The 23,615-nt window shown below is 39.4% G+C and overlaps 1 protein-coding gene across 4 annotated transcripts in view; it reads right to left on the reverse strand.

Annotated features, from left to right (window-relative positions):
- Positions 1 to 23,615, reverse strand: part of DOCK4 (dedicator of cytokinesis 4) — a 474,019-nt gene that overhangs the window by 44,835 nt on the left and 405,569 nt on the right. For 3 of the 4 annotated variants that reach the window (XM_073009284.1, XM_038004467.2, XM_007982617.3), the window contains exons 31-36: positions 21,283 to 21,431; positions 19,487 to 19,572; positions 14,918 to 14,944; positions 14,678 to 14,773; positions 13,712 to 13,772; positions 8,493 to 8,586 (exon numbers count right to left, since the gene is read on the reverse strand). In XM_073009284.1, the coding sequence (XP_072865385.1) occupies positions 8,493 to 8,586; positions 13,712 to 13,772; positions 14,678 to 14,773; positions 14,918 to 14,944; positions 19,487 to 19,572; positions 21,283 to 21,431 (513 nt within the window). The remainder of the gene's footprint in view (positions 1 to 8,492; positions 8,587 to 13,711; positions 13,773 to 14,677; positions 14,774 to 14,917; positions 14,945 to 19,486; positions 19,573 to 21,282; positions 21,432 to 23,615) is intronic. The other variant, XM_007982619.3, reaches the window with a different exon arrangement.

Raw genomic sequence — 23,615 nt, forward strand, 5'->3', positions numbered from 1 at the left:
TAAAGGGCTGAAAAATTGAAACTGGTGAGGAGCGGGGGTCAGAGTGGAGGCAGAATTTACAAGCGGCAAAGAAGCCAGAGAGGAGCTGAGTGAAGACAAAAAAGAAAAAGAAAAAGAAAAAGAAAGAAAAAAATCTAGCAACAGGGTAGGAATTGGAGAGGGTGGAAGTGCTGGATGAGGAGTGGGGGAGTGTGTCGGTGTATGGGTGTACTTGTGTGTGTAAGAGAATGAACTGTTGCAGGCTGTGTGACATGACCACCTCGCCCCAGATGGCCCCACAAATCTTCTGCAAAGACTACTGATATCACTACGTGCTTGACATGGTTGAATTTCCTGCAGAAACAAGGGGTGATTTTCCATATACACATAAGTGGAAAAGGTGACTTATGAATTTAAGTATAGCTGGCAGATACTGTATTTGACAGAATACTTGCCATTCTGCAGGTCTCTCCTTTTCCTAAACTGTAAATATAGCCAAATGGATCAAGAATAGGGACCAGAATTGTCACTGATAAAGGACTATAATAATTTTTCCTCTAATGTCGTAATAGCCAACTCAATTACTAAATTGAATAAAATGGACAAATACTTAGGTTATTAGTCCATTTAACTCCACCTCATAGGTTTCTCAAAAGACATAATGATAGCTTTTAAGATGGTATCAACAATGGTAATTCCTTTTCTTCATTTATTTGCCTTTAGGGTAACTACACATAAAGCCCTAAAGTAACATGCTAAGTTATAATGGTATGATGTGGCCATCTCCATGTAAAAAAGATAGTTGCAATAAGAAGCGCCAGGGCCCCTATCACAGGCTCTGGTCTTTTTTCTCTTCAATTACATTTGGTGAGCTTATACAATCTCCTGGTCAATTATTATTGTGAAAGCTTTCCTAATCCACCAGCAGTCTCTTATCCCCCTCCACTCAGTTTGCAGTTACCAATATGAACTTCTTTCAGTGCAAATAAATGATGATGTTGTTTCCCTGGTTAAAACCAGTCAATGGGCCGGGCGCGGTGGCTCAAGCCTGTAATCCCAGCACTTTGGGAGGCCGAGACGGGCGGATCACGAGGTCAGGAGATCGAGACCATCCTGGCTAACACGGTGAAACCCCGTCTCTACTAAAAAATACAAAAAACTAGCCGGGCGTGGTGGCGGCGCCTGTAGTCCCAGCTACTCGGGAGGCTGAGGCAGGAGAACGGCGTAAACCCGGGAGGCGGAGCTTGCAGTGAGCTGAGATCCGGCCACTGCACTCCACCCTGGGCGACAGAGCCAGACTCCGTCTCAAAAAAAAAAAAAAAAAAAAAAAAACCAGTCAATGACTCTCAGTAGCTCAAACAATAAATTTAGGTCTCCTACAGTGACAGAGAAGGTTGCTCATGATCTGGTTCTTACCAGTCTCTCTATCCCTATTTTCCCATTGGCTCTCCATGTAGTACAGGTATGAAAGAGCCCACCTCCATCTCTTTTAAGAAGCTTCAGTAGCTGCTGAGGCTCCAGTCCTCATAGTTGGAGCCCCCGGACTCCAGTATCCACTTTCCAGGAATGAGCAAGATGCACTGTGGTCCAGAGGCAGCTGGGCACAAGAAGGCTGCCCGACAGGGACAGGGATGCCTTCTGTTGCATGCACTCTTGCTGGTCTCTTTCTTTATGGGATTGAATGTGAGATGGACAGAGAAAGCAGCCACTAAAGGGTGTCAGTTAACTGGTGGATGCAGACACAGAGCTGAATCACCATAACATAGGTAGCCATGGAAGACTGCTCTGATTGCACAAGAATTATAATAACCAGATTCTCAGAAGAGTGCTGTTATTTTAATAGGCATCTAGTTTTCTCTGACATCCCTGAGATGATTTCCTGATGTTTAATTCCCCATGTATCATTATAATAAATGCTAAGTATCTAAGGAAACCCTATGTGTATTTTTGTTCTCGCATCTACGCTCTTTGCTCTTGTCATCCAAACAAGCTGTGCTTCCTCTCACATACCTCTCCGATTCACACCTAAGGGCCTCACAGCTTGCGCCTGCAAGACTTTCTTTCCCCTTTAGCAGAAATAACGCCTACTTTCTCTCAATGACCCGGCTCAGGAGTTAGCTTCTTTGTCACTCAAATTTCTTTTGTGTATCTGCCAGCATGTGAGTACTCAGAAAATACCCCAGAGACTAACTGATCATTTCAAAGGATTAGGAAGACTGAGTGATGTCCCTCCCACAGCTACCCACAGGCAGTGATGACTTCAAGGGTGATGAAAGTCAAATTTACAGAGACAGAAAGTAGAATAGTAGTGGCCAGGGGTAAGAGGAATGGGGAGTTAGTGTTTAATGGGTACAGAGTTTTAGTTTGGGAAGATGAGAACAGTTCTGCCCCTGTAGTCTCAGGTACCCAGGAGGCTGAGGCCAAGAGTTCAAGATCAGCCTTGGCAACACAGTGAGTCCTCGTCTCTAAAAAAATTTATTTTAAAATTAGCTAGGTGTGGTGACACACCCCTGTAGTCCCAGATACTTGGGAGGCTGAGTCATGAGGATTATGTGAGTTCAAGACCAATGTGAGTGATACAGTGAGACCCCCATCTCAAACAAAGTTAAAGTTCTGGAGGTGGACAGTGGTAATGGTAGCACGACAGTGTGACTATACTTAATATCACTGAACTGTACAGTTAACAATGGTTAAGATGGTAAATTTTATGTTATGCAGAATTAAAAAACAAAAAGAGGCCGGGCACAGTGGTTCACACCTGTAATCCCAGCATTTTGGGAGGCCGAGGCAGGTGGATCACCTGAGGTCAGGAGTTTGAGACCAGCCTGGCCAACATAGTGAAACCCTGTCTCTACTAAAAATACAAAAAATTAGCTAGCATGGTGGTGGGTGCCTGTAATCCCAGCTACTCGGGAGGCTGAGGCAGGAGAATCACTTGAACCCAGGAGGTGGAGGCTGCAGTGAGCTGAGATTGCGCTATTGCACTCCAGCCTGGGCAACAAGAGTGAAACTCTGTCTCAAAAACAAAAACAATCCCCCTCCCCCAATCAAAAACAGCAATGAAGGTTTCCAGTCCCCAAATGCTTTCCCAATCAGCTTGCCCTTGTAAGGTCCTGGGATGGGTGGAATGCCAGGTGTGGGTGAGGTGCCCCGGGAAAGCCTGGGAAAAGAAGGCATTGGCAGGCAATCAGATGAAACTGACAAATGACTAAGCGATGGCATGGAAAAGATGTGAAGACAAATTACACCTGTTTCAGAATTTGATTGGGGAAAATGACAACATGTATTTGAGGAAAAAAAGTGTCTAGAGGAAGCAGTAGTAAATTTTTATTAATCCCATTCTACCATTTTGAGAAGTGTATTACAAGGACACCAATATGCAAAAAAAAAAAAAAAAAAAAAGAGAGAGAGAAGAGTAGAGATGAACTAGGAATGGAAGATGCTGTCACAAAAGGCTGGACAAGGGTTAAGTCACTTAAACAGAATCCTAGAAAGACAGAAAAGTTCCCCATCGATTTCACTGTCTCCAAGGACAGAAATGAAGATATGAGAGAGAAGAATAAAATGTTACATGGGAAAAGAACTGATTTCTTATGATTTTGGGGAACATAAAGACTGCAAGTTCAGTAAACAAATGGGATTTACCCGTTTTTAAAATATAATCAGACAAATTTGGACTTTATTTCAGAGAACCAAAATATATCTGTTATATATCTGGAGTAGCTTATCCTCACTTCCCTTCTGCGTTTTTTTAATGAACTTTAAAATTTTTTAAAAGTTTACTTTTTTTTTCTTTTTGAATTGAGAATTACCAATATTGAGAAAGAAAATCTGCTAATCAGGTGTTAATATTTAATAATTAAAGGGTACATTAATTTGTGATGCATTTATTTAAATCTCACATTGCTAGGCACTATTCTAAGAACTGAGAAGACTAAAGTAAGAAAAACATCACTGTGGGCTAGGCGCGGTGGCTCACACCTGTAATCCCAGGACTTTGGGAGGCCAAAGCGCGTGGATCTTCTGAGCTCAGGAGTTCGAGACTAGCCTGGGCAATATGACAAAACCCTGTCTCTACTGAAAAAAAAAAAATTAGCTGGCTGTAGTGGCATGTGCCTGTGGTCCCAACTACTTGGAAGGCTGAGGTGGGAGGATTGCTTGGGCTTGGGAGGCAGAGGCTGCAGAGAGCCGAGATCGTGCCACTACATTCCAGCCTGGGCAACAGAGTCAAACTCTGTCTCAAAAAAAGAAAACATCATTACTGTACTCAGAGGACCCTTTAACTGAAGATTATCCATATATACATGCATGCATATACATACACAATATATAATATATAATCACATAATATGCAATTATTGATTTAAAAAAAGCAGTTTGATATGTACTTTAATAGAAATCTGGGGCCGGGCATGGTAGCTCACACCTATAATCCCAGCACTTTTGGAGGCTGAGGCAGGTGGATCACCTGAGGCCAGGAGTTCGAGATCAGCCTGGCCAACATGTCTCTACTAAAAATACAAAAAACTTTAGCCAGGCACGGTGGCAGGCACATGTAATCTCAGCTGCTCAGGAGTCTGAGGCAGGAGAATCGCTTGAACCTGGGAGGCGAAAGTGGCAGTGAGCCGAGATCGCACCACTCTACTCCAGCCTGGGTGACAGAATGAGACTCTGTCTCAAAAACAAAACAAAACAAAACAAATCTGGAAAAAATGCAGTGGGAAAAAAGAGATGGGAAAAAGGGAAAAATCACTCAGCCTACGGGAGGATTGTGGGGCATGGAGATGGTGAGAGAAAGAGAAGAAAAAGAACTTCAGGAGGGGGATGGCTGCATGGAAAAGAGGGCAAAGGAGCTGATCCTGAAGGATGAAAGGAGGGTATGTGGTACAAGTAGTAAGATGAGGCTGAATAGACAGGCATTGGTTCAATTACAACAGACCTTGAATAAAGAATTTGTAATTTATTTTGTAGAACACACACACTGACAAGAGAGTGCTATCTAGGGAAGGAGTTGGCAAACTTTTTCTTAAAGGGCCAGACAGTAAATAATTTAGGCTGTGGTCTTTGTCTCCACTACTCAGTTCTGCCACTGTGGCGCAAAAGCAGAAATAGACAATACATAAACAAGTGGGCATGGGTGAGCTGTTACAAAACTTCCCTTACAAAATAAGGTAGCTAGCCTGTAGGTTGTAGTTTGCTGACTCCTGTCCCAAAGAATAACTGGTGATAGTCCAGAGGCAGTCAGGTGAGAAATGATGAAGGTCTAACTGAGGCAGTGAAGATGGGAACAGTGAAAAGGAAATGGTTTTGAGAGATTTCTAGGAAACAGAATTAACAGAACTTCATGAATGATTATTTGAGGGAGGCTAGAAAAGTCAAAGATACACCAGGGTCTTCTGACTGAGTAAACAGTGATGTTACTAATTGAGACAGTGGAACCTCAGCTAGAGGAATGTGTAAATTCTAGGAACACAAGTACCATTTCAGAAAGGATTCCCTTACTCTTTTAAAGCTGGGGGAGGAACCATGATACAGGAGTTCCTTGGAAGAACAGTGTGGCAAAAGACCAAGATTTGTAGTTCCCAAATCTAATTAAAGGGTTCTGCTTAAGATGGAGTACATGCATTCCATCCTCTGTCTCCCACTGATTACAACTAAACAGCCTGGAGAGACTATATAACACAACTATTGGAGGACTCTGAAAAGTAAGTAAGAGCAGGTGGACTGAGGAAAAAAACTAATACTCAAAGAATGACGTACCACAGTTAATTCTGTTTTTATTTTTTGCCTTCCATATCTCCTGGCTTAGACTTTCCTGTTTCCTGGAACTGCAAATGGGAACAGACAGAAAAAGCTCCAAGAAAAGTTCCTTTAGTCAGAGTACCGGGTAGAAGGTCCCCTGTGGGGTGAAGCTCTGTAGAAATTTCTGGCCTCACTCTGAGTTTCAGAAACAAAGCTGCACAATGCAGGGGTGGCAGTGAGTGCAGTGGCAGTGGCAGTAGTGCCTTCTATGAGCTCTTTTCTTTCACTGCTTTGCCCACAGAGAGACCAATTGCAGAGAGAGCATCATGGCATGAAGAGGATCAAGCCTTGGCTACATAGCCAGAGTACTAGGAAAGGAAGTTCTTAGGAGACAGGAAGAATGGGGAGGATCACAGAGGGGAGGGAGCTCAAGAAAGGGATGCTAAATTCTGTATATGAAGTCAGACTCATTTCCAAGGTGCACAAGTGTAGAACAGACCAATGGATCCATATAACAAGGACTTCTATCTGTTAAAATTTAAAAAGTTAATGTCTTCCTAAAGATTTTAACAGAATCCAGAGTCCTAGAACATAATATTCAAAAGGTCTAGAATATAATCCAAAATTATCTGACTTTTAAAAAACTAAACAACTCTCAAAGGGCAAAAGCAATGAAAAGATGCCAACCCCAACTAGATGCAGATGTTAGAATTATAGCCAAAGACTATGAGGTAGTTATTATAACCATGCTCCATGAAGTAAAGGTGAACATTTTTGAATAAATAAAAAGATAGACATTCTTTGCAAAGAAATTGAAGTTGTAAAAAGAAAATAACTACATGGAAATTTTAGAACTGAATAACGCGATAACAAAAATAAACATTTCACTGGAAAGGCTCAATAGCTGAATGAAGTGACAGAAGAAAATCAGTGGACTTAAATCAATAGACATTAGTGACCTGAAAAAAAAGGAAGAAGAAAAGTTGAACAAAAAGGAACAGAGTTCCAGGAACCTATGGAACAATATCAAAAGGCCCAACATTAATGCCATTACTGTCCTCAAAATGAGGAGAAGAACTGGTAGAGAAATATATTTAAGGATATAACACTTGGGAACTTCCCGAATTTGGTAAAGGAAATAAATGTACAGATCCAAGAAACTCAGCAAACCCAAACAAGTTAAACTAAACAGGAAAACCATGCCCATACATACAATAATCAAACCACTGAAAACCAAAGATAAAGTCCTGAAGATAACCAGAAAAAAGTTACAAATTTCATGTAGGTGAGTAATTTATTTTTATTATTTTTTGAGACAGGGTCTGGCTCTGTCATCCAGGGTGGAGTGCAGTGGTGCGATTTTGGCTCACTGCAGCCTCTGCCTCCCAGGCTCAAGTGATCCATCTCAGCCTCCCGAATAGCTGGGACTACAGATGTATACCACCATGCCTGGCTAATTTTTTGTATTTTTGGTGGAGACGGGGGTTTCGCCACATTTTCTAGGCTGGTCCATAACTCCTGGGCTCAAGTGATCCACCTGCCTTGGCCTCCCAAAGTGATGGGATTACAGGCGTGAGCCACCAGGTCCGGCCTCGTAGGTGAGTAATTTAAATGACTGCATATTTCTCGTTAGACACCATTAAGGCTAGAACACAGTGGAATTATATTTTTAAAGTACTGAAACAAAAGAACAGTTCACCTACAATACTGTATCCAGCAAACATATCCTTCAGGGATGAAGGTGAAATAAAGACATTCTTAGATGAAGGAAAACCAAGAAGATTCTTCACCACTGGATCTGCTTTAAAAGAAATACTAAAACAAGCTCTTCAGGCTCAACAAAAAATTATAATAACAGAAGGAACCTGGGAACTTCATGAATGCAGAAAGAATAACAGAAATGGTAAACATCTGAGTAAATAGGATAAAGTATTTTTATCCTCTTAAATTCGTTAAAATAGGTATGACTATTGAAAGGCAAAAATTATGACATCTGACGGGACTTTCAGTGTATGTAGATGTAATACATATGACAACTACAACATACAGTGGGGAGGATAATGAGACCTACATAGTTGTAAAATTCTCATATTTAACTTTGATATGGTTTGGCTGTGTTCCCACCCAAATCTCATCCCACCCAAATCTCATCTTCAATTGTAGCTCCCACAATTCCCATGTGTCATGGGAGGGACCAGGTGGGAGGTAATTGAATCATGGGGGATGGTCTTTCCCATGCTGCTCTCATAATAGTGAATAAGTCTCACGAGATCTGATGGTTTTATAAGGGGAGTTTCCCTACACAAACTCTCTTGTCTGCTGCCATGTAAGATGTGCCTTTTGCCTTCCACCATGATTGTGAGGCCTCCCCAGCCACGTGGAACTGTAAGTCCATTAAACCTCTTTTTCTTTATAAATTACCCAGTCTCAGGTATGTCTTTATCAGCAGTGTGAAAACAGACTAATACAAACTTGAAGTGCTAAAATCTTAACTATAAGCATACTGCAAGAAGTTATGTATGTATTTTGTAATCCCAAGAGCAACCTCTGAAAAAGTATGCAGAGATATAGTCAAACAACCTACATGTGTGCCTATATGTATCATGTATATGATACATATAGAATCTGCAGAAATATATACTCAACTAAAAATAAATTTTAATTTTAAAGTAGAAATGCTTGAGTCTTCCACTCAAATTATGAAAAGCATAGGAATGATCATGCTTAATACACCAGCCCCCTTCCCCAATCTAAGGCAAAGACAGAATTACCTGTAAAGTTCTGTGCTTTGAGATGCAGATCATAGAGTTTGTGAATGTAGCGTATATACATCTCCTCCTTGTTCAGTTCAGTCTTATAGAAGTTCTGTAAAATAAGAGTACAGGTATGGATAGTTCCTCAACAGTCTGGCCTACAATTATCTGCCTTTTACTCTGCTAACGTTCCATGTCTGAAGCCAAGAGAACTGATGCATTTTTCCATGTGAATATCTCTAAAAATGAAGTAAGGTGGCTCAGTGACAGTGTCAGTCGTTCCTAGCAATTACTGGATAAGTTGGTATCTTATTTTTTTTTTAATTTTTTAAATTTATTTATTGTTTTGAGACGGAGTCTCGCTGTGTCACCCAGGTTGGAGCGCAGTGGCCGGATCTCAGCTCACTGCAAGCTCCGCCTCCTGGGTTTATGCCATTCTCCTGCCTCAGCCTCCCGAGTAGCTGGCATTACAGACGCCTGCCACCACACCCGGCTAGTTTTTTGTATTTTTCTTTAGTAGAGACGGAGTTTCACCGTGTTAGCCAGGATGGTCTCGATCTCCTGACCTTGTGATCTGCCTGTCTCGGCCTCCCAAAGTGCTGGGATTACAAGCTTGAGCCACTGCGCCCGGCCCCCATCTTGTTATTGTCAGGTTATTATCCCTGATTCCTATTTCTTTACTTTCTATGATTTTTTGTTAGTTTAAATGTCAATGAACAATCAGCCTGTTCAACTAAAAAATATTAAGAATATGTAACAGATTAACCCATTTATTAACTTTGTTGATTTATATTCAAAGGACAGTTTCTTTCATTTTAAATTTCAAAGATATTTTGCTCTAAAGAAAAAAGTCTCAGCTGGCATGGTGGCTCATTCCTGTAATCCCAGCACTTTGGGAGGCCAAGGTGGGTGGATCACGAGGTCTAAAGATCGAGACCATCCTGGCCAATATGGTGAAACCCCATCTCTACTAAAAATACAAAAATTAGCTGGGTGTGGTGGCACACACCTGTAATCCCAGCTACTTGGGAGGCTGAGGCAGAAGAATTGCTTGAACCAAGGAGGCAGAGGCTGCAGTGAGCCAAGATCATGCCACTGCACTGCAGCCTGGTGACAGAGCAAGACTCCGTCTCAAAAAAGAAAAAAAAAAAAAAAAAAGCAAAAAGTCTCTAAGACATACAGGTAAGGATGAGTAAAAGTAATGTAAAAGAATGTGAAGGAGGGTAAATAAAAAGGCTCTTTATTTTTAAGATGTTATTCTGCATTTCCTACGTGTTGGACTTCAAATGTTTCTAGTTTATGTCCAAAACATAAAGGGACTAAGAGATTTTATTTCAAATTATTATTATAGAAACATGCTTACTGAAAATATTTTGTTTCCTAAGAAGTGTTTAGATCTTAAGAAACATTTCTAAAATGTTTTTAACAAAAACTCAACTTTTACTTACCTGGACACATTATGTTGTCTATTTTATTTTTAGACGGAGTCTCACTCTGTCACCCAGGCTGGAGTGCAGTGGTGCAATCTCAGCTCACGGCAACCTCCGCCTCCCGAGTTCAAGTGATTCTCCTGCCTCAGCCTCCTGAGTAACTGGGATTACAAGTGTGTACCACCACACCCAACTAAGAACTTTTAGTAGAGATGGGGCTTTGCCATGATGCCCAGGCTGGTCTTGAACTCCTGACCTCAAGTGATTCACCTGCCTCGGTCTCCCAAAGTGCTGGGATTACAGGCACGAACCACTGATCCTGGCCTAGGCTGGCATTTTAAAGGCATACTCATAAGCATCCAAAGCTACTTCTTCACCACATTATAAAGCACATAAGTCCTCACTGAACTTAGTCAACATAAAAGTGAATATAAATGAAGTTGGGTTCTAGTAAAAGCATAATGTTGTCAGTCTCCAAACAAGACACGTTTAGTGAACAAATCATTGTGCATTACGAAATCTCTGCTGGAGACACTTGAACTACTATCACTACTTATTGTTACTGTTTTAATTGATGCTAGTTGGTGTGTGGAAGAAGGGGAAATCAGTGATGAGGGAATAAATCTGTTGACTTGAGGGAGTGACAGGCTTTTCTAAGGAGGAAAGACCAGGAATTCTAAAAACGTTTTAAAGTTGATTAGCTAGACAGGGCTTTGGTAATAATGGACCAACCTAGCAAATGTGGCTGTTGAAATGGTACTTGGGCTTGAAGCCTAAGGATCTGCTATCAAATGTACTTTCTGCCCATTACCTAACAGATGTCCGTTCTTCAATCTGAAGACTCTTCCAACTTTGAGACATTGATATTAAGTCAAATACAACATAAATTTTTTTTTTCAATTTATACCATTATCCTCCTTCTTTTACTCTTGTCTCCTGTAGATCTTGGCATTCTTTAAAAAGTTCAGTAAATAATGCTATTCACATCTCTCTTATTATAACCAAAATTATTTTAATTAGCAAGAATTGTTGTACCATAAACACAAATCTAACAACTCCACAGCAGGTTTTTATATTATTAAAGGATGATTTGCTCTAATAGCTTTCTGGTAAGAAGCAGCTTTGAGAACAAAACAAGCAATCACTCTAAATAAATAGTTATCTTAAAAAAAAAAATCTCTAGTCAGCAGATGATAATATTTCAAATGTCTGACAAAGTGTGTGACACAAAGAACAAAACAATAATTACATTTCCTAGTATTAGTCATATCAAATATTACTTTTTTAGAAAAAACAATTTAACTCCGATCTTGTAAGGGATGCCAAAGCTCTCCTGAAGACAATCTGGAATTGACTTTTCCAAAAAGTTAAGAGAAGTCTCTAAGAGGAAGTGAGTAATTGAAGAGAACCACATTGCTACTAGAAAAAATCAAGAACTTTTCATATGGAGTAGAGGCTAAAACGATTAGCTTCAAAGTGATATTTTTGGTTCTTTAATAAGTATTCTTCTGCTAGTCTGAAATAAGTAGAGCTTTCGAAGTGTTAAAATATTCTAGAAGGACTATTCTTGGTCAGTGCAAAGCTATCAGGATAATGTCCCAAGTGGTTAGTAATGTGGCCACTGATTATACTATGTTAAATCTCAGGTGTATTCCTACTGGGAGACTAAATACATTAAGGGTAGAGCATTAATTCTTTCATCCAAGGAAGTGATCTCTTCTTTTATACCAATTGTGGAAATGAACATAAGGTCTATATTTATTTGTTCATCTCCAAATGGAAGGTACTTGTGAAAGAAGATGGAAGAATGGAGAGCATTACTTTGGGGAAAGGTAAAGGCTTTGAGGTTATTTATGAGACTTTGTGCCTGGAGTTGAGGCAGAATCAGGGTTAAGAAGACAGAGAAGACCTAAAGCACTTAGCTTTTCTCCCAACACTGACATACAAGCAGAGACGTGAGAGAAACTCAGGCTGAAGGTCTTGACTGTGATGAGAGGCTGGCAAAAGCAGGTAAGAAACTGGAGAGCTGGGCGCGGTGGCTCAAGCCTGTAATCCCAGCACTTTGGGAGGCCGAGACGGGCGGATCACGAGGTCAGGAGATCGAGACCATCCTGGTTAACACAGTGAAACCCCGTCTCTACTAAAAAAATACAAAAAACTAGCCGGGCGAGGTGGTGGGCGCCTGTAGTCCCAGCTACTCGGGAGGCTGAGGCAGGAGAATGGCGGGAACCCGGGAGGCGGAGCTTGCAGTGAGCCGAGATCTGGCCACTGCACCCCAGCCTGGGCGACAGAGCAAGACTCCGCCTCAAAAAAAAAAAAAAAAGAAACTGGAGAATCAACTAGGAAATTTAAGAGAGGGAATGACTATGTTCAAGGTTAGAAATGAGTATTGAGAGCAGAGGTCAATGGTCTGACCCAGTGAGCCTGGGCTGATGGCCTACAGGTTACTGTTGGGTCTAATGAAAACATTATGGAAGAAAGTGAACAAGATGTGGCCTGATAGAGGATGCTTAGGTTTCACTATTTTTAGGAACCAATATTGGAGGTGGAGATGTAACAATTAGATTAAAAATGTGGAGGAGGCAGTGGGTGTGATAAAGACGGATACCATCATAGACTCAGAGATGAGGAGCAGTGCAGCAAAAAATGAGGAAAATAGATGAAAAGACAGTCACAAGAAAGCAGAAGCCCTGAGCTTTGAAGACGGACTGTGACAGAAGTAGACAAAGTAATACAAAACAAAACAAAACAAAACAAAAAGACAGAAACTGATGAGCTAAGAAAAGGCAAAATCAAAGTAGGGACAAAAAAGAATTTCAAGGTGCAAGCAAATAGAGAACAATACGGTATGTGAGGAACTCAAATGATCAGAGTAAGGATAAGGATGACTGTGCAGAACTTAGAATGTAATAGACGGCAAGGATTCCTTTATTCTACAAAATAAAACAAAAAGAAATCATGAGATTCATAAATACAGAACTAGACTTTTCCTGTATTTCATATTTTCCTGTACTTCAGATCTGATTAAAGGAACTTATCAAAAGCATTAATTTGACTTATGCGAAAATATGAAAAATAAATGTCTAAATGTAGGGCTACTCCTTTGCTCTGTGGTAAGAATACCATTCTATTTAATAGTCAGTTATGTGACATTTTATATAAATTTTGGCTTGCCCAGGACAGCTTTGGATTAGCCTGTTATTCTTACAGAATGTTTAATTTTACTCTCAAAAATGTCCTGCTTGGTCATCCTAGTTATAAAGCAAACCTTAACAAAAGTGCTATTATGAATTCAATTTGCAAAAAAGCTAGAGTGAAAATTAGCGTGTTAAATAGAAAACTGTCATAAGTTCACAAAAGAAGAGATCACTAATATTTAAGAAAATATGGACTGCATATCACTCTGTGAGAAAGGAAAAGAAGAACAGAAAGAAATTGTTACACAAAAGTAGAAAGACCTCTGACAGGGAACACAGTGCTTTTTCCCAGGACAGCAACAAGACTCTAGGAGGGTGGAGTAGTACAACCAGGAAACCAAACAGCATCACTCTGGGATCCCACAGGGGTCTCCTCTTAGGGCTGTGGGGAATGCAGGGATGCACTTTGTAATGTCGGGGACTGAGGATTTCCTGGGCTTTAATTTAACCTGTAGCTCACTATGCTTCTCTTAAAAACACTTGTAAATTTAGAAATAACTCTTCTAAGAAACATCACATTGCAGATTAAACACAAACAAAACATAGTATTTCTGGGAAAAAAAATACCAGTATTAGGAGAAAAGGAAAAAAAGGGGAATAGTTTACTAACCAGAAGGCTAACTGTGCAGCCAATCTTTTTGCCATCTACCTCTCCCATTTTCATGCAGTCCCTAAAAACAAAAAGCAATAGTCAGAACTCAGAACTTCCTTCCTAGGGGCAAACACAATTTGTTCTTTTTTGGGGGAAAAAAAGAAAGAAAGAAAGAAAGAAAAAAAAGAAGCCACTTTTAGAGACCAGAGGCAATTTGCATGCTCCAAGGGCTGATAATCTAATCTCTGGGGAATCTGGGGAGTCAGAGACTCCTGAGCATCAGCTTCCGTTAAGAATTGCATTGCCATGTCAAGATTATGCTCCCTCTCAATGGACATGGGCTCAGGAAGTTAGAGTGAAAGTGTGTTATTGTACACTTTCTACAGTGGAATGAGAAGTGGTTGGTAAGCTTGGCCATTAACAACGAGAATGAGGGTTTCATTCCTAAAATAACACCAAACCACCATGTATTTAAGTGGGATGAACTACTTTAACAGTTTAGATAATATAAAAATAAAAAACATAGGTCTACGGAAGGTGACAGTGTAAGTTTCATCCCACCCACGTCCCCTTTTTAAGAGAATAGCAAGACTGTACAATTCTCCATTACACTGTTTTCACCCGAAAATGGATTGGTTCTACCGGTTCTAGGGGCTAAGTTTAAATACCAAAATAAAGATTCCTTTTTTTTTTTTTTGAGAGAACTCTCAGGAACTCTGAGAATCCTCTCAATTCACCAAGACTTTGAAAGAACTATCAAAAAACAAAACAAAGCAACAAAAAAGAAGCAAAAGCTCAAATTAACGGCTCTGAACCAGCTGGTTAGAAGTTCATTATCTTAGTACACCAGGTTCCATGGTCTGATAATCAATTGAGTGATTCACAAGAGTTCCACAAGAGTGGAACGTTGATTGCATTCTATTTGATTTTCTAACTGGAGTTTAGCATGAACTGGAGTTCAGAAAAACATGCGACTTGGCTTACCTGTAATCTAACAACCTCTCCATTAGACGAGTTACAGTAGCAATTAATGAAACGCCACTTTCCCGCCATGTTTCCCGCTCAATTTTCTTTAGTAGACTGGAAAAGAAAGAACCCGGGGCATTTTCAACATTTATTTTTATCAGTCACCATGACAACCACTTTACTTTCATCAGTACCTTAAATGCCTTAGCAACCACTGCAACATCTCACAAGTAGCACAATTTGCAAACAATGTCTTACCTAGGATAGGGACCAAATAGTGGAATTCTAATCCAGGAAGCATTGACAAAGCAAATTGATTTTCAGATTATCCAAGTCATAAAATACAAACACATGCATATAATCATATTTTCAAAATACACAAGCATCTCACAGCTCAAAGACATTTTTTCCTAGTTTCTCTCTTACACTAACAGAGGCTTGCGTCTTACCACATCAAATAACACTGCAAAAAGCAAAAACAGGAGTGCCTCCAAGTTTACTTTTAAGCAAGATCTTGCTTTATTCACATAAAAATATTTTCCTACCTCTCAGTGGAATGCATCTTCATCCAAGCAATTTTACTGCAATGCAACTGCTACAGGAAAATCCTTGTACAGACGGTATGACGTTTTGCGTTTTTTCCTTTCACTTAACATTTGCCCACTCAATACATATTGTACTATCTGTGCACTCACTCAACGGTTTCATTCATTTTGTCACTGATCACAGAGGATTTTCTGTGTGGTTGTTAGAGCAGACTGATGACAAGTACCGAACCACATCTCTCCTCCTACATTTCCCCTAACCCTAAGCACCTTGGAGCAGAGGTACTATGTAAACACAAAGTAATAACAATCATGATAATTAGAATCTGTGTTACTTTCACTCCCACTTCTCAGCAAATTAACACAGTATTTGGCAAAGGCTTTATGATTGAACTTTCCCCAAAAGATAAAAGTAAGAACATAAGCATGGCAATATGTGGATACTTCCCTACCCCTCGAAATTTAATGATCGTCATTTCTGTCTGGAATCTTATTTGTCTTTCATCTTAATTTCAGGAATAAGAGAGAAAACATTTCTTACAAGTACAATCTAAGCATATCATATATGTACTTAGTTCAAAAATAAACATTCAAGAAGAAAGCTGTTTTGTCAAAGCTTTCTCTTGTCTGTGGCTATGTTCTCTTCCAAGTTTTCTCTCCATCATCCCCCATCTCTTTCTCTTGCTATTGGCATCCTAGTGCCCAGCCTTCTGTCTTGTCTCCTCCTCTGTTTCCTATGCATCTCTCATCCTGTTTTTCTGGTTTATTCTAAACTGTTTCTTAGGTCAAGGGTGGAGACTGCATATGGAAGGCATGGAATCTGCCCTGACCAGTCCTGCAGGGGAAGGTCCCCTAGTTTGTTTAAAATGTGCTTTCTTTTAAAAACTCTGAGCAGCACCTGTTTCAGGCTTAAAGTGCAAATTGTATTGAACTCAAATGAAAATCTGCCTGCCAAAAAGCAATGTGGAATGATGTAGAAATTTCCCCGTGACAGCCTACACCTCATACTTTAGAGGCTGAAAAACAAAGAACTCAGGTTAGGTAATAATTCTAAAAATACATGGAGACTTCTTTTATGGGCATAAGTTTCATTAATTTGCACAGACTTCTGATGCAGTAAGAACTACACAATCGTCTTGTAAGGAGAGGCAAAGTTATGCACAGCCTGTTTCCTTGACTAACTCAAGACCAAATGCTAGGACTGAGTCTAAAACCCAGATCATCTGTGTGCTCAGCCAGCCTTGTTCCTTCTCTCGGGAAGCTTGCCATTTCTGTTTACCTGATACAAACTGAGAAAGAGAGGCTATCAGCAAAAAGACAAGAGTCTTTCTAGGTAACCTGGGTGAGAGTGGCTATTTTCATTTGCTCTATGATAACGCCCATGTGCCCACATTGAGCATATAGGGAGCCCTAATAACAGTGAAAGGGGGTTTCTCATTGCTAATTGATAAGGCTTCTTTCTTCTGTGCAATAGAAATTCCTAACACTGGGAAGCAAGATAATGGCCCTGCAGGGATGACACTGCTCACCAGGTTTTCCCTCTATGAAAGAAATTTGTGTGTGTGTCGGGGATTTGACCCTCAATCTCCCTCTCTTGGTATCATAACAGGGTTATGTAGAAGTCATCACTCTAATACATAACAACTGTGTCTGTACATGCTCTTTTTAATCCAAAGAGAAGAGTTAAAGATGTAAGGTACGGTGTCACATAGTGAATTCTCTGTCTCCAAATGGTAATTAAATGTGTGATCACTAAAAATCTTTGAAATAATGTGGAGTCTTACTGAATTGTTTAGAACTACATAGGAGACGGCAGAGTGAAAGACTAAGAAAGACCTGAGATGAACGTTACTTCTTCTGGAAAGTCCCTTTGGAACCCCCAAGACTGTAGGTAGACCTACTGTGTGCTCCTACAGCACAGTCACTGCTGCATGCCCAGCCCTGGGGAGTGCCCAGTAAATACAGTGGAATGAGTGAATCAAGTGGAGCCAGGGGAAGCAGAATTTAGTTGTGATACTCTCTTCTGGATATTGCATGTCGGTGTCTATAATCTAGAATTTCAGTGTTATCAAAATGAATGTATCTTTTTGAAACTTATTTCAAAAAGATGTAGTATGCATTAATGAAGATAATGTTTGGGCTTAGGGAAAGATGAGTTGAGTTCTTAGGAAGGAAGGTACTAGACAAATTTAAAGTTTTACTCCAAGCGGGCCATTTTGGCAAGCACTACAACTTAGAAAGCAGTGAACTACTTACAGCTTTTCAGTTTCAGAACAAATTTTAAGAAGTTTTAGACGTGAATTACACAGAACAAATGAGAATTTGTACCATATAACGGCATGTGTTCTTAATTCATATCGTGTGCAGTGACTCATTGTGATTATACTAATTCATTGTGATTTCTGTTGCCAAAAAAGCAATTTATTGTTTCCTGAAATAAAGTAATATTCGCATCTTCTTTCTTGTGCTCAGGTAGTAATGACACTTAAGTATCACTTTAGATTTGATTTATTCCCAATATGCTGATCATAAAAGCATGAAAGGAAATTATTTATAGTAGTATTTCTAGTAATATCCTAAAAATCAACAAAAGTATAAAAATCTTTATTGAATGAATCAGACACCTTAAAATAGTCCTAATTATAGAGGCTTAATATTTTAATTATTGGTTTGATTCTAATGTCGAGGCACATCTTCTATTTCAAAGTCATATTTATACACAAGCAATTGAAATTGCATACTATCAAGCCTTTATTAAAGTAGATAAGAGGCACTAAAAATCTATGTGAGTATTTATTAATCTTGTGAATTTGTTATAAATAATTAATCACAAATCTCAAGAGATTCATTTCACTGAGTGCTTTCTCATTTTGGTTCTTTGTTCAAACCAAGGACTAGTAACTGAAATGAGAGCAGTTTTCAAAAGCAATTTATTATACTGCATGAGATTTTAATCAAAATTCTTGCTAAACTCCAAGCTGTCATAAAAGACTGAAGCTTTGTACACTAGAATGAATGAGGTCTTAGTGAATAATTATGAAAACTTCTGGTTTAATTACCATATCAGAAAAAAATGATATTGCTCAGAATCCAGTACAAAGAATATATTTTATCACTCACTACCACCACAGGAAATCTCTATACCCTTCTTGGCTTTTCCTTTTAATGTAATTTTCTTAAAAGCTTCAAGATAATTTTTAATCAGGCATGCTAAAATCTATCTAACCTATTAGTCACTAATAATATTCTTCAAGCCTATATATTAATGTTTCTACTGTTGTAAATTCACAATCATAAAATGAATTACAAAGTTTTGGACCTGGCCATCAATACTAACACACTGATACTTAGTTTTGGGTGATACTTGGGCATAAATACAAATACAAATATATTTTGTTATAGAAAAATGTGTTACTGAATTATTTTGCACTTCTGAAAGAACTGCAAAAATTTTTCAAGCACAATAAGCGAATTCTTCTTTCAAAAAGAAATACTTAGCACATATGTTAGATTTGAAAATGACTAAGATCCATAGGAAACTGTAGAGAAAACAAGTGCCAGAAGTGAAATCCCAAAGCACTAAAACATTCTCACTGTATCTTCTGGCGATTTAAACACAACGCATGAATACTTGGTACAAGCAATTCATCCTGTGGCTATGATCAGATTCTATGGGTAGGGCAACCTTAAAGCCTCTTCACAGCATTCCATTATTTCTCTATCTTCCATACAAATCCAAAATACAGAATTTACTAAAAGTGATTTGCTTCTGAGACATTCTAATAAAACGCATTTAGGAAGCGATTAATGCTGAGTGAATAATCAGTATTAATGAATTAAATCAGGTGTTGAAGAACAAATGCAAACTAGGTTAATTTTTCAACAGCAAATCAGCATCAGTATCTGGCTTTGGAAAGAAGTGCACACAAACATTACAATCACTCCCCTTCTGCCCTCTCCCACTTATAACCCCACTTAAAATCATTATCTTGCAGCAATGGTTTTAAAATTATCAGGCATGAAAAGAGTGAGATTTGTTATGTAACATATGCAACCTGTCCTAATCAGAGATTAAAATAGGAAGATATGCCTAATCATCAACATAATAAGATCCATTTGCCAGAGTTAGGCAATTATCCTTTATTTCACACTCCACAAAGACAAAGCACTCCTGTGAGACCTAAGCTGTCTTTGCAGCTCTCAGCTACCGTGGTGCAGAGAGGCTCAGTACTGACACCAAAACCCCAGAATAGAATCAACTTCAGATAAACATATTACTCACATACTGTTGAAGAGCTCGCGGTATGTTTCATCACCTTTGCCTTCTGACATCAGGCTATCCAGTTTGTCAATTAGCTTGGCTTCCACCTGAAACATACCCAAATATTATTCTCTTTCCTCCCCTTCACAAGTAGGATTTCTAGGCAAGTTAAAACATATTTATTTATGCCAAGGAAAAAGCCATGGTAAATTTTGTGAAAGTGACATTATCGGCTACGGCTAATAGCAGGCATCTCTTTGGAATTCTAAGGGACTAATCTAGATAGAGTTACTTGACTTCACACTCCCGGCTGGGTAGCGTTTATTGCTGCCAAAGACATCTATCTATTTGTTGATTCAAACACAAATGCTTGCAGCCCAGTTTAAATGTTTGAATTCTTTTTTAAGAGCTATAAAAACTGGCAAGTCCTGTTTCTTTTTTCTTTTTTTTAAACATCACTATATATAAGGACATCAGGAAACTAACATATCCACATACATTAATTTAAATCTTTGATGTGTTTTACATCTATTTTCTTTCTCAAAACAGTTTGAGGTTGCACTAGATCTTTGCTGAAGTTGAGAACTTGCCTTACCCACGTACAGATGGTAGATCCATAGCAATAGTCTAAGTCAGCAATAAGCAGCGAGAGAGAAAGGACATATTTCCTGAAAACTGTAGTCAAAACATTTATATTTTCCAGGATGTAAATCCTTTGGAACTTGAATATCAGGAATGGAAAAATATTCCTTCATCTATATCTATCTGAGGTGGAAGAGACAGAAAATGAAAAACTTCTCTATGGCCAGAGACAGTTAAAACATTTAGGGACTGGGAGGAATACTTGACTTTGTCAAAAGACTAAGTCCGATTATTATTCCTTTAAACCAAATTTCAATCAAGAGGTAAAGACGGGGGGAAGGAAAGTGGAGTTTTCTTTCCTAAGTACAATTTTTAAATAGTCTTTCATTCATTTATCAGCTTTCTCGTAAATAAATGTGTATACCAATACAGGCGAAACACCCATGCTTTTGGCAATAGGAAGGTTCCATGTCTGCAGTCAGATTGCTTGACCAGTTGACAATCATTCCTGAGATTTGAGGGAGGCTTCTTCCGGAGAAGCATGAGGAAGTGCCAAACCCTGTGGGCACACAGGTTTGTGCCGTGACTGTGTGAACAGACAGTAGGCCTACTATCTCCAAAATGAAGGACGTGGCAGGGCAAAAGCAGTGGATTCCTTAAGAGATCTGCTTTTGTAATAAGAATGCCTGTTTTCCCAAAATTGGAGCATAACTGTTAGAACCTATGTCAATGAGAAATGGCAAGCTCATTCCCTTGGAATTTCCTTTGTAAGAATTTCCACAGCTCTTTCCTTTAAATTAATTCTCAATGCTTCAAGCAAAGAGCAATAAAACATACTGTGAATCAAATGCTCAAAGCTAAGCGATTCGCCAAATACAATGTGCAGACCACTGAGAGCTCAATGAGTTTAATCATTAACTCTCGATTCTTCTGCTCTGTGTCCAACTGGGTGCAAATAAAGTCTCTGCAAGTTCTTAAATACAGATCTGGGAAATCACAAAATTTTTCAGCTGAAAAGGAATCAAATGGTTTTCAGGGCTTCACTGGAGGCTCAGGACAACACAGGATCTGAGAAGTATCCACGGCTGTGTGGCTTGGGAGTGGATAGGCCAGGCTGGAATCTAGGTCTGCTGGCCCAGTGTTCATTTCCCAACTCGGAGTTGAATCTGTAAGTTCACAGATGCTTCAGGAGAGTTGAAACTCTTCCAACTCTTCTGAGGAGCACTTCTGCCTACCTGTTTAAAGTTGCCACTCCGCCTCTGCTCCCAGTCCATCATATCATGAAAAATTGGAATCATGACATTCCGAAGATCTGGCTGGGGTATCAAGGTCACTTCTAGGAAGGGGCCAATCAGGGCAGGGATAAAATGAAGCTTGTGCTCTCCTAGAGTGAGAAAAATATTTGAGTTTCAATATATTCAATCTTAATATGATTTCAGAAATTAATATCATAAAATTTGTTTAAAACTATTGCTACAAATATATTCATAGTTGTCTCCTCAAGCAAGAAAATAAAAGAAAATAATCCATGAGATACAATTACAAATTATATAAATAATCAGGAATTGGTTATGTACATTATTGTACAGGCATACATTAAAATTTTTATGTGATCATTTAAAATAAGGCTGAAGAAAGATAACATAGGTGAAGTTTTTCAATATAATTAAGTGAAAAAGCAAAAAGCAAGTGCAATACAGTATGTATAGGAACATTTTTAGTTAAAAAAATACACACACATGCGCGCGCACACACACACACATATATATACATATATATATATCTTAGTCTAGAGTATTATATCCCTAATGTTAACCACAGACATTATCCCTGGATGGTGAGATTATCGGTGATTTTTGTATATGTAAAAAGGTGGTTAGGTGGTTCTTATCTGTATGATATAATTCTTCTTGAGTGTTTTTTTTTTGAGATGGAGTCTTGCTCTGTCACCCAGGCTGGAGTACAGTGACACAAACTCAGCTCACTGCTACCTCCACTTCCCAGGTTGAAGCAAGTCTCTGGTCTCAGCCTCCTGGGTAGCTGGGATTATAGGCACACGCCACCATGGATGGCTAATTTTTGTATTTTAGTACAGATGGGGTTTCACTATGTTGGCCAGGCTGGTCTCAAATTCCTGACCTCAGGTGATCTGCCCAGCTTGGCCTCCCAAAGTGCTAGGATTACAGGCGTGAGCCACCACGCTTGGCCTGTTTTTTTAAAAAATAGAGATGGGGTCTCACAACGTTGCCTTGAATTCCTGGGCTCAAGCCATCTACCTGCCTTGGCCTCCCAAAGTGCTGGGATTATAGGCAATGAGCTACCGGGCTGGGCCCCTTGTGTTTTTTCTTAACATAATAAATACACAACTTACATAAAAATCTAAATAGTGGTCCCCCCAAAAGAATATGCACATTTTCTGAAAAGACTAAAATGTAACAATAGTGAACCCACAATGGTGTTCTACCAAGTGCTAAAAGGTATGGTATTAATAATTCAGAGGAAAGGAAGGTGGGGAATGGTATGGACACAGATGGTTTCATGTAGCAGGTGAAAGTTAAGTCTATTATGCTGGTGAGTGTTAAGTCTATTATGCTAATCATCTTTGTTAAATCTCGTAAGTTTCTAGTTCTATAATATGACTACTGTATGCTATGAAAAATACATTCAAGAGCTAACCTTCAGCATCATGGCTAAAAGCACATGCTACTAGGAACATCCACTTAGAATTTACAAATTGGGAGGCTGAGCAGAAAGATAGCTGACTTCATGAAGGAGGGTAATTTTCCAGTGATACTGCAGATTCACAGTGCATAGGTATACTATAAATGACTTTAGAGGGTTTTTGTTGTTGTTGTTGTTGAGACGGAGTCTCGCTCTGTCACCCAGGCTGGTGTGCAACGGCACAATCTCAGCTCACTGCAACCTCCGCCTCCCGGGCTCAAGTGATTCTCCTGCCTCAGCCTCCTGAGTAGCTAGGGTTACAGGCATGCACCACCACGCCCAGCAATTTTTGTATTTTCAGTAGAGGTGGGGTTTCACCATATTGCCCAGGCTGGTCTTCAACTTCTGACCTCAGGTGATCCACCCACCTTGGCCTCCCAAAGTGCTGGGTTTACAGGCGTGAGCCACTGCACCTGGCTTAGTTGGGTTTTTTAAGTAACGTGAATATGAAAGAATCTGGGGAGGAGCTAAAATGATGACTGAGAGGAGAGCTGGGAAAACATGTGGATGTTTGTGAATTCACTGTTTTCTGGGATTGGAAGTGCCTTGGGAAACCTCCACTGTCTTTGGAAGGTGGGCCCCCACTTCTGCATAATCACCTTATTTTCGGTGCTATGGGACATTAGCAAGAACATGACTAAGTCAATAGCAAGTTTCTCATATCTTGGCACAGAAAGTAACACTGGCAATAGATGAACACATGAAGAAAGTGGGCACACAATGACTTCTGGACAATCAGTGAAATTGTCGAAACATTTCAAAGCTAAACCCATGTATTATTTTTTCCTTTAGGCTAAAATATCCAGCATCAAGAAGAGTTGTTTGATTAATTCTACCCTCAAGTATT

This window comes from Chlorocebus sabaeus, chromosome 21 (genome assembly GCF_047675955.1).
Source record: "Chlorocebus sabaeus isolate Y175 chromosome 21, mChlSab1.0.hap1, whole genome shotgun sequence".
Taxonomy (NCBI): domain Eukaryota; kingdom Metazoa; phylum Chordata; class Mammalia; order Primates; family Cercopithecidae; genus Chlorocebus; species Chlorocebus sabaeus.